The sequence below is a fragment of the Dromiciops gliroides genome, chromosome 4 (assembly GCF_019393635.1).
Source record: "Dromiciops gliroides isolate mDroGli1 chromosome 4, mDroGli1.pri, whole genome shotgun sequence".
NCBI lineage: Eukaryota > Metazoa > Chordata > Mammalia > Microbiotheria > Microbiotheriidae > Dromiciops > Dromiciops gliroides.
The window spans coordinates 469,619,930-469,638,433 of NC_057864.1; the positions used below are offsets into that span (position 1 = coordinate 469,619,930).

The following is an 18,504-nucleotide window of genomic DNA, read 5'->3' on the forward strand; positions in this document are numbered from 1 at the left end:
CCTCTTCTTCTCCTAGGGTTTCAGGGCATCATTCTCTCCTGATTCTCTGCTCCCTCTCTGTCTCCTTGGCTGGATCCTCTCCCGGATCACCCCCTCTAACCACGGGTGTTCTCCTGGACTCTATCCTGGGCCCTCTTCTCTTCTCCTTTTATACTCCGTTGCTTGGTGATCTCATCAGCTCCCATGGATTTAATTACCATCTCTAGGCTGATGATACTTCGATCTACCTAGTCTGGCCCAATCTCTCCGCCAAAGTTGCATGTCCATCCACCTTCCAGACATTTCCACTTGGATGTCCAGTTGACATCATAAATTCAACGAGTCCCAAACTGAACTCATTCTCTTTCCCCAAAACTGTCTTCCTGCCCCCACCCCTAGCTTCCCTATTACTATGGAGGGCAGCCTCCCAATCCCTCAGGCTCACAACCTATGAGTCATATCTCTCACCCTGCCGTGTCTCAGATGGTGCCCAGGTCTGCTGATGTCACCTTTGCAGCCTTTCTCAAATGCCCTTTCTCTCCTCTGACATAGTGGCTGGCCCCTTCTCAGGTGCCCACCCTCATCACCTCACACCTCGATTATTGCAATAGCCTGATGGCAGGTCTGCCTGCCTCGGGTCTCTGCTCACCCCAATCCACTCCCTGTTCAGCCACCAAAGTGATTTTCTTAAAGCACAGGTGGGACCTGGTCACCCCTCTACTCCAACTCCCAATGGCAAGAACAAATAAAAATGCTTGTTTGGCATTCAAAGCTCTTCATTCCCTGCCCTTCCCCCAACAGACACACACCTTTCCGATTTTCTTTCACCTTTTTGCCGAAAGTATTCTTCGATCCAGGGGCAACTAGGTGGCACTGTGGATAGAGCACTGGCCTGAACTTGGCAGGACCTGAGTTCAAATCTCACCTCAGCTATACTTACTCGCTGTGTGACCCTGGGCAAGTCCCTTAACCCCGATTGCCTCAAACATGCAGAGCCATCTCCAGTTGTCCTGTTGTATATCTTGCCACTGGACCCAGATGGCTCTGGAGGAGAGGGTGAGGTTGGTGACCTTGCACAGCTCTTCCTCACTTAAGTTTGAGTTCAGTGCAAGCCATGACGTCTGTCATGTCACGGTCCTCTTGGACGATGAAGGACAAACAACAATTCTTGGATCCGGTGCCTCTGACCTCTTGGCTGTCCCACCCACAAGACCTCCCCCCTCTCAGCTCCGGGCACTCTCTCCGGCTGCCCCCTAAGTCTGGAATGCCCTCTCCCCCCTCCCCAGTCTGCTAAAAACCCCCCGTTCCACAGCGGGAAGTCTTGCCCAGCCCCTCGGGGGCAGGCCGCGTGGATGGGCATCCCTGGCACGAGTCTGTAGAGCGAGTCTGGAGGCCGGCCGCCTCTGCGTTCCTGGCCAGCCCAGCCCGTGGGGGCTGAGCCTTCATCTCCAGCTGGGACTGCCGCGCCCCCTGGCGGCCAGAGGAGGCGTCTCCCAGGGGCCGTGGCTCCCCCCAACACATTCCGGCTGGCTCCTGCCCTTAACCAAAATGGCCCACTAGGAGTCCACGTGACCCGCCGAGGCTCCGCCCCCTCGCCTTCAAGCAAATAAGGAGGCCGGTTCCGGGCCGCATGCAGGAGCGGGAGCCTGGACTGAAGCCCGAGCCGGAATCATGGCCCGAGGGCTCTGGGCAGCCGCCCTATGGGCTGCGATCTGCAGCGGGGCCCTGGCTCTGCAGGGCGGGATGCTCTACCCGCAGGAGACCCGGAGCCGGGAACGCAAGGACCTGGGCGGCCTCTGGGACTTCCGAGCCGACTTCTCGGACGACAGGAACCAGGGCTTTCGGGAGGAGTGGTACCGGACACCCCTGCGGGAGGTGACCTGTCGTCCTAACCCTGGGCACCGGGCACCGCGGGGCGGGGGGTAAGAGGGAGGGAGGAGAGAGACTCCCACCGCCCAGCCCGTAGGGAAGCGGCTCTGACCGGGGCTGGACAAGGATGCCCCTCCCCGGGCATCTGGGCTGCGGGCCCAGTGGGGCTCAGGTTCCTTCCAGCTCCCACTACAATGCCCTTAGCTTCCCCCCTCGCCCTGGCGCAGTTTCTAATCGGAATGCCTGTTTCCGTTCCCTTTTAAGTTTGGGAAGCTTGGGGTACACTCTGAACGTGGAATCTCTGAGCTTGAGTTCGAGTGTGGCCCAACTCCGACCATCTGCGTGACCCTGTACCAGTCACACAACTTAGTTCCCTCCTCTGTAAAAAGAGGTGGTTGAAGCAGATGGCATCAGAGGTACCTACCGTCTCTAGTTCTGCGATTTTTTTGATCCCCGTCTTTCTGGGTAAGGCCAAGAGGACTTCCTGGAGAAGGCTGGATTAGTTTCCCATTGTTTCTTGTCAGGTACAGCCCAGAAAAGCTAGAGACCCAGGTGAAGAATGGGAAGGGGGGCCACACTCACTAAGGTGGGACTTTGCAGTGGGCAGGTTTGAGCCTGCTTCCTGGGAGCTGAGTGCCCATCGCTGACTCTCCCTTTCCCCCAGGATCTGCTCCCTCACCATCCTCCATCCCAGTCTCTTGTAAAAACCCCTCCATGCTCTAGCAGTGTGATACCCGGAAAAGAGGCCTGCCACTACTTCTTGGGTCTCCGTTTTCTCCTCTTTAAAATGGACGTGGTTGTCTCTAAGAGTCTTGGAGAGGTGAATTATAAGGGCAGGGTGCTTGGAGGAGGCAGATGACCGAAAAGAAGGAAGAAAGAAAGGGGAAGTGGGATGAGCAAGAGAGCATGAGGGTGCAAGCAAATATGGGATAAAAGGGGGAGGGGAAGCTGAGGGACCTAAGTGGAGGGGCTAGCCTTAGGGTTCCCAGGAGCCTGTTATTCCCTTCCCCAGAGACGGGAAGCAGGTCACACAGTCCTAGAGAACCTTAGAAAGTCAGAGCCAAGAGCTTAGAGGTCATCTAAGCCCATTTCACAGAGGAGGAAACTGAGGCTCAGAACGGTAGCAGAGTTAGAATTAGGTCTCCAGGCATTTTACAGGGGAGGGAGTTGAAGCCCAGATCGACTTGCCAAGGACTGCCAAGTGTGTTCTCTAGAATCCAGTGCAGCAGGTGCTCAAGTAGAGAGGGTAGAAGGCATATCCGTAGTCATGTGCTCCTCTCTTCCCCATAGGCTGGTACTTTCAGCACATTCACGGTCTTGAGTGAGCCTGTTCTTTCCACTTGTCCTAGCTGAGGAAGAGAGGGAAGGGATATGTGTATGAGGGGGAGGAGGAGGAGGAGCAGGCCCTGCTTCCTGATTCAGTCCTATTTACTACTCATTATTTCCAGAGACCAGCTTTGTGAGATCCAGTAGAAAACCTCATCTGTTACATGATACCCCCACACCCCCTACCCCCACCTCTCTTTGACAGGGAGATCAGTCAGTCACTCAGTCAGTCAATAAACATTTATTAAGGGCCTACTATGTGCCAGGAAGCCATCAGTCAGAGAATTACAGAATATTGGGTCTAGAAAGGACTTCCGACAGCTTCTCCTTTTGATACCTTCTTCCAATTTCTCTGACACCCAAAGTGGGGAAGGGATTTGCTCAAGGTCACAGAGAGTTAACATCCTAGAACTGGGACTAGATCCCGAAGGTCCTGCACCCCCTGAGTCCCAGACTCTTCTGTGTGACTGATTTATGCCTGTAAGTCAATTTTCATGATCTCATCAGTCTATTGGCCAGTGAGAAGCTCAGATTCTAGACCTGCTCCCTTTCACTTGGAGGGCTTAGGAGGAGTTTCTCCTTCTCTTGGTAGGTTCCTAGCTTTGAGACCCTAATAATAGTCACTGACGTTTTGTATACTGGGCATCCTAGAAGTCTTAGTTCAGTTTTAAGCTTTAATGGCTTCAATCTTTTCAGTTCATTAAATATTTATAAGTACCTGTTATATGCCAGGTACTGTGCTAATCACAATACAAAGAATTCTTCATTTTAAATTCAATCATTTATTAAAGATTAAAACCATGCTGACTTTTGGAACATATATATTATAGTAGAATCTTAGACTCTGCTTAGACTTTTGGGGACATAAATATTATACTGGAGTCTTGGACTCTATATTTTGACTTTGGGAATATTTGTGTATCTATATGTATGTTTGTATATATATATACACACATATATGTGTGTATGTGTATCCTCAAAGTCTCATTATATGTAAATATAATAGAATGTAAATATTCTATTCTATTTATTATAGTCAAAAATACTGTATACCTGCAGAAGTGTGACTTGCCCAGAGTCACATAGCTAGTAAGTGTATGAAGCAGCATTCAAATCTTGGTTTCCCTTTCTGTTCAATCCACTAGCCAAACCCTTCTGGCCATTATCCCAGCCAGGAGACACTCCTCTTTGGCCTTTGACTGGCAAGGCCTGGTTTCAGCCAGGTAGAGCTGACAGCTCCCCTCAGGCTCCATTCCATCCGGTTCTTATCTTCCCTAATAACTGAGTGCGAAAGAACTAGCCTATGGCACCCAAGGATTCCAAAGAGCTGGTAAGGGCTTGGTCCCTCTGATTTCAACTCCAGAGTCAGACAGCAACCCACAGAGCTGAAATTCCAGCTTCCTAAAGAGGGCAGAAGATCCTATCTCGCAGCTGTATACTTCCAGGCACACCTGTTTTATGTCAAATGACCCCTCCTGTCCTTCAGAGGGGAAGGTTCCCCAGGCCGCAAGCTCTGGGTTCATGGGAAGAGCCTTGTTGGGCAGGGCAGGTGTGGGTCCAGCCTGAGAGCCTGGGATCACCTCTCGGTCACCCTATAAAATGGAGAGCTGGGGGCAGCTAGGTAGCGCAGTGAATAAAGCACCGGCCCTGGATTCAGGAGAACCTGAGTTCAAATGTGACCTCAAACACTTGACACTTACCAGCTGTGTGGCCCTGGGCAAGTCACTTAACCCCCATTGCCCCACCAAAATAAATAAATAATATAAAATAAAATGGAGCACTGGAGGGAGGCACAGAGGTCTCCAACTCAGGGGTTTTTCACCTGGGGGTCCATGAACTTATTTTTAAAATATTTCGAAAGCTCTGTTTCAACATACTTCGTTTGGGGTTTATTTTATACATTTAAAACTATTATTCTGAACAGAGGTCCCATGTTTCCCCAGATTTCTGCCACAGAGGGTCCACGGCCCAGAAAAGGTTCAGAACCTCTGATCTAGCCCAAACTCCGCCCTTTAGAGAGGGCTTAAGGCACTTGTCCCCAAGGTGGCCAACAGTAGGGGCATCTGAACTCAGATCCTTTGACCTCCAATCCAGTGGGTTTTCTTCTTCCCTACGGGCCAAGATAATCATCACCATCTGTTCCTCCTCTCTGCCTCCAGTCAGGGCCTGTTCTAGACATGCCTGTCCCTGCCAGCTTCAACGACGTGGGCCAAGACCACAGGCTTCGAAACTTCATCGGCTGGGTGTGGTACGAGCGGCAAGTGATGGTGCCTCAGAGCTGGGCCCAAGACCCCCTCACCAGGGTGGTGCTCCGAATTAGCAGTGCGCACTACTACACAATGGTGGTCAGTACTGGGCTGGGGGTTACGGGAGCCGAGGGTTTGTGCGGGATATCTGGGGGGAGCCCTGAATGCTATGGTGAAAGAGGATGTGTGTGTGTGTGTGTGTGTGTGTGTGTGTGTGTGTGTGTGTGTGTGTGTGTCTTTCTGTCCCCCTTTCTGCCACCTACTGGTTGCGTGACCCTAAGCAAGTTGTTCCACCACAAGGCTTCCAGTGCCAGTCTGGAGTGTACCAACACCAGACAAGGCTGCCCAGACGCAAGAGTGGTAAGGAGGCCAGGTTTGGCCTTCAAGCCCACCTCTGGCCTCTTTTAGACCCTGGGCCCTCAGCACTCTCCAGTGGCCCAGGGGCAGCCTGGCCTACCCACCCAGTGCTCCTGCCTTCACTGTCCCAGCAGTGTTGCTGCCCCTGCTCCTGTCCTCTCAGGGGCCTGCTCTGAGCTCAGTCTCCCACAGGCCCTTGTCAGAACATTGGCTCCTCTCTATTGGGCCACCTTCCCAGGCCCACCTTCTCCTTAAAGAGCCACTTCAATGTGGGAAATGCAGGGAAAATAGTCCCAGGTAGAAGATCCTATTGACACTCCTTAAATCCCCAGACAGACCTGGCTACTGTGTACTAAAAACAGAAAAAGAATCAGTTACAGTTTTCATTTCTACACCCTCTTAATTTCTAAAGATTTCCCTCCTTTCCCTCCATACCCCCATCCTTTGTAAGAAAGAATCACAAAGAGGGGAAGAAAAAGCCAGTTCAGCAACATTGACTAATCCATTGAGGCCTAGCCCTGTATGCATACCCTTCTCATACCTCTTCTCTAGGGCCAAGCTTGGTCAGTAGACAACATTCAGATTTGATTCGAAGGGGGTGTCATTATTTCCATTTATATTGTAGTTCTTGTGTACAAGGAGGCAACTCAGTGGATGGAGCACTGGGCCTGGAGTCAGGAAGACCTGAGTTCAGATCCAGCCTGATACTTACTAGCCGTGTGACCCTGGGCAAGTCACTTAACCTCTGTTTGCCTTCATCCTCTAGAGAAGGAAATGGCAAACCAAGGCAGTAAAGAAAACCCCAGGGACAGGATTGGCTGCTGTGCTGTGGTCCATGGGACCACAGAAAGTCAGACACGGCTGAACAAGCTCGTGTCTATATCATTTCCCTGGTTCTGCTCCCTTCTCTGTGCCTCAGTTTAAGTGTTCTTCATCCACCATTTTTCAGGGCCCAGTAATGCTCATGTTCAGTTTGTTTAGCTCTTCTTCAGTCAGTGGGATTACTGTATATGACCTTTGTGAAGCATTCGAGACTGTGTGAGTGTGTGAGTGTGTGTGTGTGTGTGTGTGCGCCATGTGTGTGGAGAGTACACCCATGTGACTTCATATGTACACGTGTGTGTGGAGAGTGCACCTCTGTGACTTCACATGTGCCCATAGGCATGTACAGACTGGTGGTCCCCCCCACCCTGTGCACTGTCTCTCCTCACTCCCCTCTGCTCCCCTTTTTGTCAGTGGGTGAATGGCGTCCAGGTGGCCGAGCATGAGGGTGGCCACCTCCCCTTTGAAGCCGACATCAGCAAGCTGGTTCGGTTCACTACCGGGAAACCGAGCCGCATCACCATCGCCATCAACAACACCCTCACCCCACACACGCTGCCGCCGGGGATCATCGAGCACAAGACTGACAGAACCCGGTGAGCAGGTGCCCCCTTGCCCCACGTGAGCCTTTGTGGAATCTCAGATCCAGAGCTGGAAGGGCCCCAGGGCCCATTGAGTTCAACCCCCTCATTTGACACATGAGGAAACTGAGGCCCCGGAAGGTTGGATGGTTAAGTGACTCACCCAACGTGTTGTTCGGTGGTTTCAGTCATATCGGACTGTGACCCCATTTGGGATTTTCTTGGCAGAGATATGGGAGTGGTTTTCCCTTTTCTTTCTCCAGCTCATTTTACAGATGGGGAAACTGAGGCAAAGAGGGTGACGTGACTTGCCCAGGGTCACCCAGCTAGGAAGTGTCCGAGGTTGGATTTGAACCCAGGAAGATGAGTCTATGCACTATGGCGCCACCTAGCTGCCCCAGCTACCCAGAGGCGCCCCTGTCCTCCTCCAGGGTCAGTCCTTCTTCCCCTGGGCCAGGCCCTCCATAAGGGAATAAGAGCCAAGGGAAAGCTGACTCAGGCTCACTGCTGAGTGGGGGGGAGGGTCGAAAGCGCTCCTTTCCTTGTTGCCCCAAACCAGGTATCCCAAGCATTATTTTACTCAGAAAACATATTTCGACTTTTTCAACTACGCGGGACTGCACCGCTCTGTCTTCCTCTACACCACCCCGGTCAACTACATCGATGACATCACTATCACCACCGATATAAACGAGGGCACAGGTGAGGGGGGTGGCCTTCTGGCCATGGCTTGGGAGGCCCAGGGGAAGGGGCAGGGCTCCCATCTAGCCCTCTGGTCTCTGGGTACATCATGCCCACCTCCAGGCCCCCCCGCCGCAGGGGACGGCCTTCTAGTCAGAACATCCCCAGGGTCCTTCCCGAAGCCTCTCTTCACCCCCTCCAGGGCTCTCTAAAGAAGCCTTAAGAACCAGCAGGGAACTGAGGGCTATAGGCCGATGGACTCAGCCAAGGATGCCCACGAGGATTCTTTCTGCTCTCCCCAGCACCGCCCACTTAATTCCTGCTTGCCACATGCAGCCCAAGCCCTGGCTTCCTCCTGGGTCTTCCTCTCACGGTTCTGATGTGTCTTGGTCCCCTCCAGGCCTGGTGAACTACCAGATTGTTGTGAAAAGTAACGAGTCCTTCTGGCTGGAGCTCCATCTCTGGGACCAGGAAGGGAAGTTGGTAGCCAAAGACGTGGGGCCCCGGGGGCAGCTGCAGGTGCCCAACGCCCAGCTCTGGTGGCCTTATCTGATGCATGAACAGCCGGCCTACCTGTACTCACTGGAGGTAATGTCTCTCTGCCCCCACACTTTGTTTGGAGGCCCAAGCTGGGACCTTGCCCCCGCAGGGAAGGGACGCTCCCTGGGAAATGTGCCTGGCAAACGGTCCCCGGGCTCTTCCCGGCCTCTCAGAACAGCTCACATTTTCATCACACCAAGAATCTCACTTACAACAAAATCTAAGAAATGCTAAGAATTCCTGTCTCCAGAGCCAGAAAGTGAGGAGGCTCAGGGAGGTCACTGGCTCATCCAGTTGGACTTTCTTACTTTGTTTTTCAGTTTTTTCACTAAAAATCGACTTTCCTTCCCGCCCTGTCACACTGCCTGTCTGACTCCTTACCCTGAAAGGGCTCAGAGTGGGCAGCGGGAAAGAGCAAACCTTCGAATCTTGGGTGGGAGCCTGCCCCACCCCCCTGTGACCCCTGTGTCCTGTGCTTTGGCAACCGCAGGTGATTCTAACGGTAAAAACAGGAGACGGGACCGTGCCTGACATCTATACCCTTCCCGTGGGCATCCGCACCGTGCAGGTCTCCAGCAACCAGTTTCTCATCAACGGAAAACCTTTCTATTTCCATGGGGTCAACAAGCATGAAGACTCTGATGTGAGAGATGGGCTCAGGAGGAGGGGCACCCATGGGGGGGGGTTTGGGGGGGTTAGGGCATCCATCCAACACAACCAACATTACTGATAATAACCCAGCACCACTGTAGGGGGCCCTACCCGCAAGGAGATTACATTCCCAAGGGAATATCACCTGTACTCAGGTCACTGTAATGTAAGAGAGTCAAGGGGGGCAAAGGAGAGATCAAAGATAAGAATCAGAGATCAAGATTTGAGGAGGGAGGGGAGAGAACAGGGAAGGCCCCACACAGGTGATGGTACTATATAACCAAGGGCAAAAACAAGGAGGAGCACACGCTAGGCTTGGGGACCAGCCTCTTCAAAGGCCTGGCAGTGGGAGATTCTCACATTCAAGGAGCAGCTCATGGTCTGTCTGGGCTGTGGAATAGCCCAGATGGAGAGCGATGCAGAATAGGCTGTAAAGTTGGGGGCAGGCCTTCCAGCTTGTGGAGGCTCCAGAGGATGAATGGGATCCCGTTGGCATGAGGAAGCCCCCTCAGATTGAGCAAGCTTGTCCTGCCACTCCCCTGTTCAATTGACTCCTCTGGGATCAAATCCAAATTCCTCTTTTGTGCTTGGAGTCATCTACATTTCCAGACTTATCAGACACGACTTCTTCACAGGCTCAGCTGACTCAATTTTTTTTGGTGAGGCAGTGAGGGTTAAGTGACTTGCCCAGGGTCACACAGCTAGTAGGTGTCAAAGGTCTGAGGCCAGATTTGAACTCGAGTCCTCCTGAATCCAGGGCCGGTGCTTTATCCACTACGCCACCTAGCTGCCCCCTTTAGCCTTTCTTTGTAACCCTAGTGCCTGGCACACAATGGGAGCTTTGGGAATGCTGGCTAAGTGCTGTGTGGAGAGATTGGAGGCGAGGAGTCAGATTAGGAGGCTGTGAACAAGGGCCTGACTTAGGACCATGCAAGCTCAGAGGGGCAGAGGGACAGATGATCCCCCTGGGACCAGATCTCAGCCACCCTTGAGTTTTGTGTGTGCAGCTGGTCAGCCTCTGGGATTAGGCTTACGCTGAGTGATGGGTGGGGTGGCTCTCTATGTCCCTCCCACCCCACCCTGCTGCCTTAACTTGGCCAACACAGGTCCCTACCCCCTTCTTCCCTAGATCCGAGGGAAGGGATTCGACTGGGCTCTGGTGATGAAGGACTTCAACCTGCTCCAGTGGCTGGGGGCAAACTCTTTCCGTACAAGCCACTACCCCTATGCCGAGGAGGTGATGCAGCTCTGTGACCGATACGGCATCGTGGTCATTGACGAGTGTCCGGGCGTGGGGATTGTGTTACCGTGAGTATCCTCCTCTTGAGCTCCCTGGTACAATGGAGTGCTGCTGCTACTGCATTGAGGGGGCTGATACCAACCCCTCGCTCTCCTTCTTCCCCATAGGGAGAGCTTTGGGAACATCTCTCTGAATCACCACCTAGAGGTGATGGAGGAGCTGGTCCGGAGAGACAAGAACCACCCATCCGTGGTCATGTGGTCTGTGGCCAACGAGCCCGTTTCCTGGCTGGCACCTGCTAAACACTATTTCAAGTGAGGCCCCTCTCTCTGGGCGGCACGTGGAGCCGTGGGGTGGCCAGGAAAGGGAGGCTGCCTGTCCCGGGGCCAGCCTCAGGATGGTCTGGGGGATGTCTCTGCTTGGAGGGAGAAGCAGCCAAGGTGAAAGCATGTTTCTGCTGTTGGATCATCGGACCCATCTTGGGTCTTCCTGATTCCAGGTCCAGGGCTGTTCTGCTGGCCTGCATGGCCCAGACCCCACCTGGACTAATCCTTCATAGTCCAGCGGCGTCCCACATCTCCCCCCTCCCCTGCCCTGGCAAAATGGCTGGACAAAGCCTGCGGGCTGGGCTGTTAGGTCTTCAGAACAGATGGTGTTAAGCAGACAACACCAAGTCATGGGTTCCTGGCCCCCAGCCTGCTCTGGGTCACTCATTCTGGGGCCACAAGTAGCAGGAAATGAGAAGACCCTCTACCCGCCTTTCCCCCTACCCCCCAACACACACACTGAGAGCCCCAGGAGGCTGATCTTTGCCCACTCCTGGGGGCAGAGGAAGGCCCACATGAGCAAGGGCTGCTGGAGGAGGGAGGGGAGTGGTGACCAGGAGCCCTTCGCCATTCTGATGGGTGGCTGCCTGTGCTCTGCCCTGAATAGGACCCTGATTACCCACACCAAAGCCCTGGACCCCACCCGACCTGTGACCTTTGTGTCCAACTCTAAGCCTGAGGTGGATCATGGGGTGAGTGCTGAGATGGCTTCACTGGCTCTACTTCTTGTCTGCTTTTGCTTGGTCGGGCACGACACGGGGAGACAGAGGAGTCTGGCCCAAGTGAGGCCCCCAGAACGGGTCTGGTCCTTCCACCGCTTTAGTCTGTGCTGTTTATTCTCCAATTATCCAAGGGTGGGACCGAGTGGCAAGGATCTAACCTGAGCCCTGGCACACATGATCTAGTCTTTGGCCAGCTGACTCCCAGGTTACTGCTGAAGGGGATAGAACACCCACTGCCTAGCCCCCCATCCCTTCATTCCACAGAGGAGGAAGCCGCCCCAGACAGTAGCTGGTGCTGGGGGCTTCTTGCCCTATAGCCCACCAGTATTTCCCTGCTGCCTACCATCTTGAAAACCAGGAGTGGGGAAATGGGCCCACTCCCCATTTCTTGTTCAGTCATTTCAGTCACATCCAACTCTTCATGACCCCATTTGGACTTTTTCTTTTTGTAGGGCAATGGGGGTTAAGTGACTTGCCCAGGGTCACACAACTAGTAAGTGTCTAGGGTCTGAGGCCGGATTTGAACTCAGGTCCTCCTGACTCCAGGGCCGGTGCTCTATCCACTGTGCCACCTAGTTGCCCCCATTTGGGCTTTTCTTGGCAAGGACATTGGAACGGTTTGCCGTCCCTGCTTTATCCTTGTTATCCTCATAAGAGGTCACCCAGATTAGGAGTGATCAGAGACAAGTCAAGCCTGCTGCCGAGGCCTTGTTTTGTAAATGTCTGCTTGATGGCACTCCCACCACCTTTGAGGACTTGGGAGATGTGCGCTATAGAGATCGCACAGAAAACACCCTGATTTTGTGCCTCCTTCCCTGGGCCCTTCCACGCCAACTCTTCCCGTGAAGAGGGTGGCTCTCCTGACCTCGCCTCGTTCCAAAGACACTTGGACTTGAGCTGTAGTGCCCCCCACATACACATGCACAGAATCCAACCCATCCAGGGCTCCCCTGCATCGTGGATGCGCCCCAAAAGTTCAGGGAGGAAGAGCCATTATTGAGAGAAGACAGATCACTTCAGGGCAAACACAGATTGGGCATTTTTATTACAGAGGCACGATTATTAAGCTCACAGCAGGTCGTTACACATCAGAGTTGTTCCTCCCGAACCCTATGGCACCATTCCAGCTCAGTTCCTCTTCCCTTCGGTCCATCCCTCAAGGAGTCCCTTTCTTCCATTCCCTAGTGAATTGGACCCCAGCCCAAAAACCTTACCACCAAACTCCCAAGTGGAACAGTGTCCGGGGGAAGGGGATGCTGTCTTGTTGACCTCCCATGAAACTGGGCATGAACCCCTCCTAAATCCTGACATCATTCCTCACCCTGTATCCTGGCCAGCCAGATGTGTAAAACAAGCTAAGCCTATTGCAGTCCTTTACTGAGCACATCTCCTGCCCACCAGAAGCAGGGTAATCTTTGGAGGCAGAGTTTGGGGAGGAAAACCAGTCTGCTCAACTCATACGGCCAAACTGCCCGGTGCTTCTGTGATGAGGGATGGCTTTATCTTAAAAGAAAAAATTTTAAATATCAGTTGATCCGAACCCACCTCACATTCTGTGGGCTGAAAAGCAGGGCTGTTTTGCTTCTGTAAAGACTCGGGCTCCCAAATTGTCTAGGCTGAAAGGGCCGGATCCCATTGCCCACTGGCCTGCCCACCACAGCTCTGGGGATTCTGGGAGTACACCGCCATGCCTGACTAAAAGCAAGCCTTTAAAATTCCTCTCAGGCTCCATACGTGGATGTGATCTGTATAAACAATTACTATTCCTGGTACCACGATTCTGGGCACTTTGAGGTGATTCAGCTGCAGGTTGACACCGAGTTTGAGAACTGGTATAAGTTATACCAGAAGCCAATTATCCAGAGCGAGTATGGAGCAGACACCATCGCCGGGTTTCACCAGGTGAGGAAACACCATTTTGAGCTTTCTTACTGGGGCGAGGCTTGGTCGCCAGCTCTTCTCCGGTCCATTTCCTGTGGTATTTGTAGTGCTAGCAAGCCCCCACAGCGGGAGGCCCCTCCTGGGCCTGTGTCATGTTTCATCTCTTATGGGAGCTGTTGTTGACTTTCAGCCCGTGGTCCTCTTCATTCATCTCCGTGGCTGGATCCTTTTTCTCCTCTCAGGGGCCCTGTCCAAGAGCCAGGGAAGCCCTCACTTGGCTATGATTGTATCCCTGGAAGTCTCCCTTTGAACACCCTAAGGATCGAATGATGGATTCCCTTTTTAAGCTGTCTGGCTCTGCCGAATGTCATCCCTACACTAAACAGATGCACCAGAGCCCCCTTTCTAGTGGGATTAAAAAAACACTTGTAGTGCTTATATGCACCATGTACACACCCCCGGTTTATCCAGCTCTGTAAACGTGTTGATGGTTGTGCATCAAAGCACACCATCACAGTGACATACCCAACAGGTACGGTTCTAGGAACCATAAAGCCTGTTGTTCCCCCTCATAGGCAGCGAGGGGGACTGTGTCAATCTTTTCTCATGGACCCTTTCTCAGAATAATGCTTTAAAATGCATAAGCCCATGGGATTGCAGGTTAGTATAAAGGTCTAATTCATATCCCCTTTAAGTTCATGGAGGCGACCCCAGATTAAGAATTCCCTGTTCTCCACGGGTATTTGCTTAGCATCTCATTCCTCATCTACCCTTTGTGGGGGCAGTGGGGAGAAGAAATGATGATGCAGAAAATACCAAAAATCTCAGGGCTTGGGAGTGGCTAGGTGGCGCAGTGGATAAAGCACTGGCCCTGGATTCAGGAGTACCTGAGTTCAAATCTGGCTTCAGACACTTGACACTTACTAGTTGTGTGACACTGGGCAAGTCACTTAACTCCCATTGCCCCACAAAAAAAAAAAAATCTCGGGGCTCCACGTCTTAGGGAATTCCTTCTACCACTGCAGGTTAACACCACCTCTGTAACACTGGATTAGAATTGTCTAGACTGTGCGTGCGTGCGTGCGTGTGTGTGTGTGTCTTGATCCTGGCTTCCCCCTGGCTCTCTAGCCACTACACCACACTTCCTCTAACCTTTCTCTGCCCCAAGGCCACCTTTGGTACTAAGTCAGAACATCCAACAGATTACTCTCTGTGGTTGGGATAAATCATCAGAGAAAATCATGGCCTTGGGGCAGCTAGGTGGCGAAGTGGATGGAGCACTGGCCCTGGACTCAGGAGGACCTGAGTTCAAATGCAGCCTCAGACACTTAACACTTACTAGCTGCGTAACCCCGGGCAAGTCACTTAACCCCAAATGCCTCATCAAAAAAAAAAGAAAAAGAAAATCATGGCCTTTGCTCTCCATTACTGAAAACATGCTTCTTGGGCCTCCAGAGGCATCCAAGACACCACATGGGGGGGACCTCTGTTATAGCCAGCCTCATTTTCAAAGCCCTTGGCTACCTGGGAGCCAAGATTTAATTAGGATCTTGGAATTCCAGCCCTCCTCCTAACAAACGCTATCTGGCTCCACTCACCCTCAGGGCTGAGGTGACAACGGGCAGCACCAAGATCTTGGGACACTCCAATGAGCTGGTTAGAGCAGGCTGTCTCACGGAGGACCACTACACCTCCCCTGGTCTTTCAGACTGTAGTTCTTGGCCCTTTGGCAGCAAACACCCTGTAAAAACTGTTGGAGTTAACCAGCCTGTACTCCTAGTCAGTCCATGCTCTTTGCTGTATAGTGAACATGCCGTCCACACAGGGCAGTCTGAAATCCAGAATCACTCAAATTGGCCAAGTCCTGTGCGTGCATCAGCAACTCCTTGAGTTCTAACACACAAAAATGCAGGTTGGTCCATCTGGATCTTCTCTGTGCTTCCACACATACCCTTGGAGCAAAGCCATTGAACCAAAGAAGCTCTCCCCAGTAACCACCATGTCCCCTCCTTCCTCTTTCTCTCTGGCTCTGTTTAGGACCCTCCACTAATGTTCAGTGAAGAATACCAGAAAACCGTGCTGCAGCAGTATCATTCGGCTCTGGACCGAAAACGCAAACACTTTGTGGTTGGAGAGCTTATTTGGAACTTTGCTGATTTCATGACAGATCAATGTGAGTGGCCCTGCCTGTCTTCCCTCACTTCTACTTCTCCTTAGTTACAAACACACTGCCAACAAGTTATGGGCAGCAGGACACAATAGATTGCATAGAGATTTTGCTAGGAGAATCTGGGGATCAAGTACTGATTGTAAACCTTTAACTGAACTTGAAAATATTTTAGGGTAGAAAAGCAAGTATTAGAATCAGTCTGTCTTACAATGCCAGTAGTGTGAGTTACTACCAAACTCACCTGTTGTTTCACTTGGGTTTAGAACACATCCAATGTCTCAAGGGTTTAACAAAGAAGCCAGCTTCAGAAGCTGATCAATCCCATTGGGTTTTTTCCTTTTGATGGGAGGTGGGTAGAACATAAGAGATATGAACCAGAAGTTGCCTAGATTGGCATCCTTTCTACAACAAGCTCCAGGAGTTGCTTTGGGGGGGGGGGTTAGGGGAGGGGGTCTAGTCACCCAGACCTTTAGTGTTTTAGTTGGGAAGATTACTCTATTGCTGTGAGGTAGTTTCTTTTGATAAGGAAACTCCCTTTCCTAATGTAAATCCTGTTTTGCAAAATCTAGTCTCAGAGTTGCAAGGGACAGAGAGAGCTAAGTGACTTGTTCAGGGTCACCCAGCCAGTACCTGTAACAGGCAGGACTTGAACCCAGATCTTCTCCGTCCCTTGGCTAACTATCCTTTAGACGGCACTGCTTCTCTGGTCTCAAATACACTAATTTTCAACACTGTTGAAAAATGTTCAATCCATTTTCCAAAGCTTGTTTGAAGGGACAATCACCTGTCTGACAAAGAAATGGTTTCACAGAAATTCCTCATTGTCAGATAAATAGGCCTATTCGAAACAAAAGAGAATTGAGTATATGCCTGTGACTCTATCTGTATCTGTTTTGTTTTAGTTTTTTTTTTCCCTAACAAAGATATAAAACTGTAGTTTTGGTCAAGTAAAATTCTTATTTCCCAATTCCTGTAACATTTTTAGAAGCCTAAAAATGCCGTGATATTATCATGGACTAGGGTGCAAAAGGAAGTCATAGTGGTTAAAGTTGTTTTTAAATGTTAAAGTTCAGCTAAGAAAACAAAGGAGAGAGGGAGGAACAAGGCTACAAAAGGGCAAGGAGTCAAGGGGGAGAAGAGAGAGAAATGATAGAGACTTCTGTTTGACTTGGTGTAAGGAAGTGACTTCTGTGTCAATCAGGAGTCCCCAACCTTTTCATGGAGAACAGTTGGTTTTCATTTAATCACATTCTCTTTGCAATCAGGTGTCTGATCAGAGACAGGTTTACACTGTTCACAAAGAGAAAGGGGGGAGGGGGAGGAATGCCAGAGGGCCAACCAGTAGACCCCCAACTTCTAGGGGCTCATTTTGAAGTTTCTGCTCAAGGAACCAGATGAGAATGTTCTACTCTAGCATTTATTTGGGGATATTACCATAACACTAATCCTTTAAGTTGGCCTCAATAACTCAGTAGAGCCTACCAGTGTTTCATGTGGACCTTTTTTTTTTTAAATCTGGTTTTCTGAGCTTAAAAACTATCCCTGCCCAGTCTAGTAAGTTGGGATCTAGCCCACTCATATGCAGCAGGCAAGAAGACTAAGAAAGGGGCTTCACTGTGTTCTTTTGCCTTGTTTTCAGCACCACAGAGAGTGGTCGGGAATAAGAAGGGAATCTTCACCCGACAGCGACAACCCAAAGGCTCAGCCTTCCTTCTGAGAGAACGATACTGGAAAATCGCCAATGAAACTATGTATCCTCGTTTAGCGGCAACACCAAAGCATTTTGAAAGCCGGCTCTTGTACTCCATCTTATAATAAGAACTGTTTCTCCAAACCTGGAAAGAAACCTACCAGGAAGGTGCTTGATTTGCAAGGGACTCCTGCATTATCAACTATAGTTTACTTGGGGGGGGGGGCGGGAAAGAGAGAGGGAGCTTTTTGATGAAGTTCTGCAAGACGGGATATGTATTGTCAAGGATGAATGAGACCTTTTTCCATAAGAGGAATGTATTTTTTAAAGAACTTGCTATCCCTAAGTGGGAGGCCCTACATGAAAAATATGGCTGACAAGAATTTGAGACCAGTTTGATAGAGAAGTGTGCCTTGTTCTCCCATCCCTTGTGCAGATGGACTCTTAAAATTGGCGTGTTTTAATGACTAGACAGTATTAAAGCTATGCTGTTACAAAATTGTATGCTTTCCCAACAACTGCCCTATGCTAGCACAAAAGCAAAGCCTGGTCCCGTAACACGCAGTAAGTTTTCCTCCACCCTGGACACCACCAAATCAGTTGGAATGAAGTGAGAATTAATAACACATGGTTATTAACATGGAATTAATAACAATGGTTTCTTCCTTGTAACCATGACTGAACTTCACGAGGACCAAAACCCTAAATGTATGATGTATAGGGGACACCGACTTCACTTTGTTGTTACTGATTTATAGGAGTAAAGGCCTCCATGATTCTTTACCTATCCCCTTTCTGCCTGCTTGGTAACCAATCATAAGAGCTTTCGATTATGCATCCTTCTTCCTTACAACCCTGTGATGTAGATAGTACAATTATTTCCTTTTTGCAGATCAGGAAAACGAGGGTTGGAAAGATGATGTAACTTCCCAAATTATAGAACCATAGATTTAGAGTTGGAAAGCCATAAAGTCCAATCTCATTTTACAGAGAAGGAAACTGAGGCCCGGAGAGGATAAGTGACTTCTCTAGGGTCACACAGCTAGCAAGTGTCTGAGGGAGGATATGAACTTGGGTCTTCCCAACTCTGAATTCCCCACTCTTACCCACTACAGCATCCATCTACCTGCCTTTTGAGTCCTGGATGTCTCTTCATTGGTCTCTTGAAGTTATCATTCATAAAAGAGGTTATTTTACTGAAGAAACCTCTATCATTGTCACCACCACTGCTCTACTTAGTGCTGGGGGGAAGGAATTAAGATAAGCCTAAGGCTCCAGTCTGTATCCCAAATTATTAACTCTATCCCATATAGTACAATATGTTTGAAAGGGGGCTACTGTCACAAACTTCAGACTCTATGAACATTTCTTTTTCATTTTTAGCATTTTTTCCTTTTTCCTTTTTTTTTGTTTGTTCATTTGT

At 50.7% G+C, this 18,504-nt stretch overlaps 1 protein-coding gene across 2 annotated transcripts; it reads left to right on the plus strand.

The window, feature by feature from the left end:
- The first annotated feature begins 1,571 nt into the window (after window positions 1-1,571).
- Window positions 1,572-17,864, plus strand: GUSB (glucuronidase beta). Of its 2 annotated transcripts, XM_043999357.1 has the most exons (12): window positions 1,573-1,854; window positions 5,334-5,519; window positions 7,014-7,195; window positions 7,740-7,882; window positions 8,262-8,449; window positions 8,892-9,044; window positions 10,182-10,360; window positions 10,460-10,606; window positions 11,226-11,310; window positions 13,066-13,242; window positions 15,259-15,394; window positions 17,031-17,864. In XM_043999357.1, exons 1-12 carry the CDS (start codon window positions 1,651-1,653, stop codon window positions 17,204-17,206), a joined length of 1,956 nt encoding a protein of 651 aa, XP_043855292.1. In that variant the 5' UTR covers window positions 1,573-1,650; the 3' UTR covers window positions 17,207-17,864. The 2 variants fall into 2 exon arrangements, with proteins under 2 accessions (XP_043855293.1, XP_043855292.1); XM_043999358.1 differs by lacking the exon at window positions 13,066-13,242 and having other exon boundaries at window positions 1,572-1,854.
- The last annotated feature ends 640 nt before the right edge of the window (window positions 17,865-18,504 follow it).

Coding starts and splice junctions, on each gene's coding strand:
- GUSB (XM_043999357.1), top strand. CDS start 1,651: ATGGCCCGAGGGCTCTGGGCAGCCGCCCTATGGGCTGCGATCTGCAGC. Junction 8,450..8,891: donor CCTACCTGTACTCACTGGAG/GTAATGTCTCTC, acceptor TGGCAACCGCAG/GTGATTCTAACGGTAAAAAC. Junction 13,243..15,258: donor CCATCGCCGGGTTTCACCAG/GTGAGGAAACAC, acceptor GGCTCTGTTTAG/GACCCTCCACTAATGTTCAG.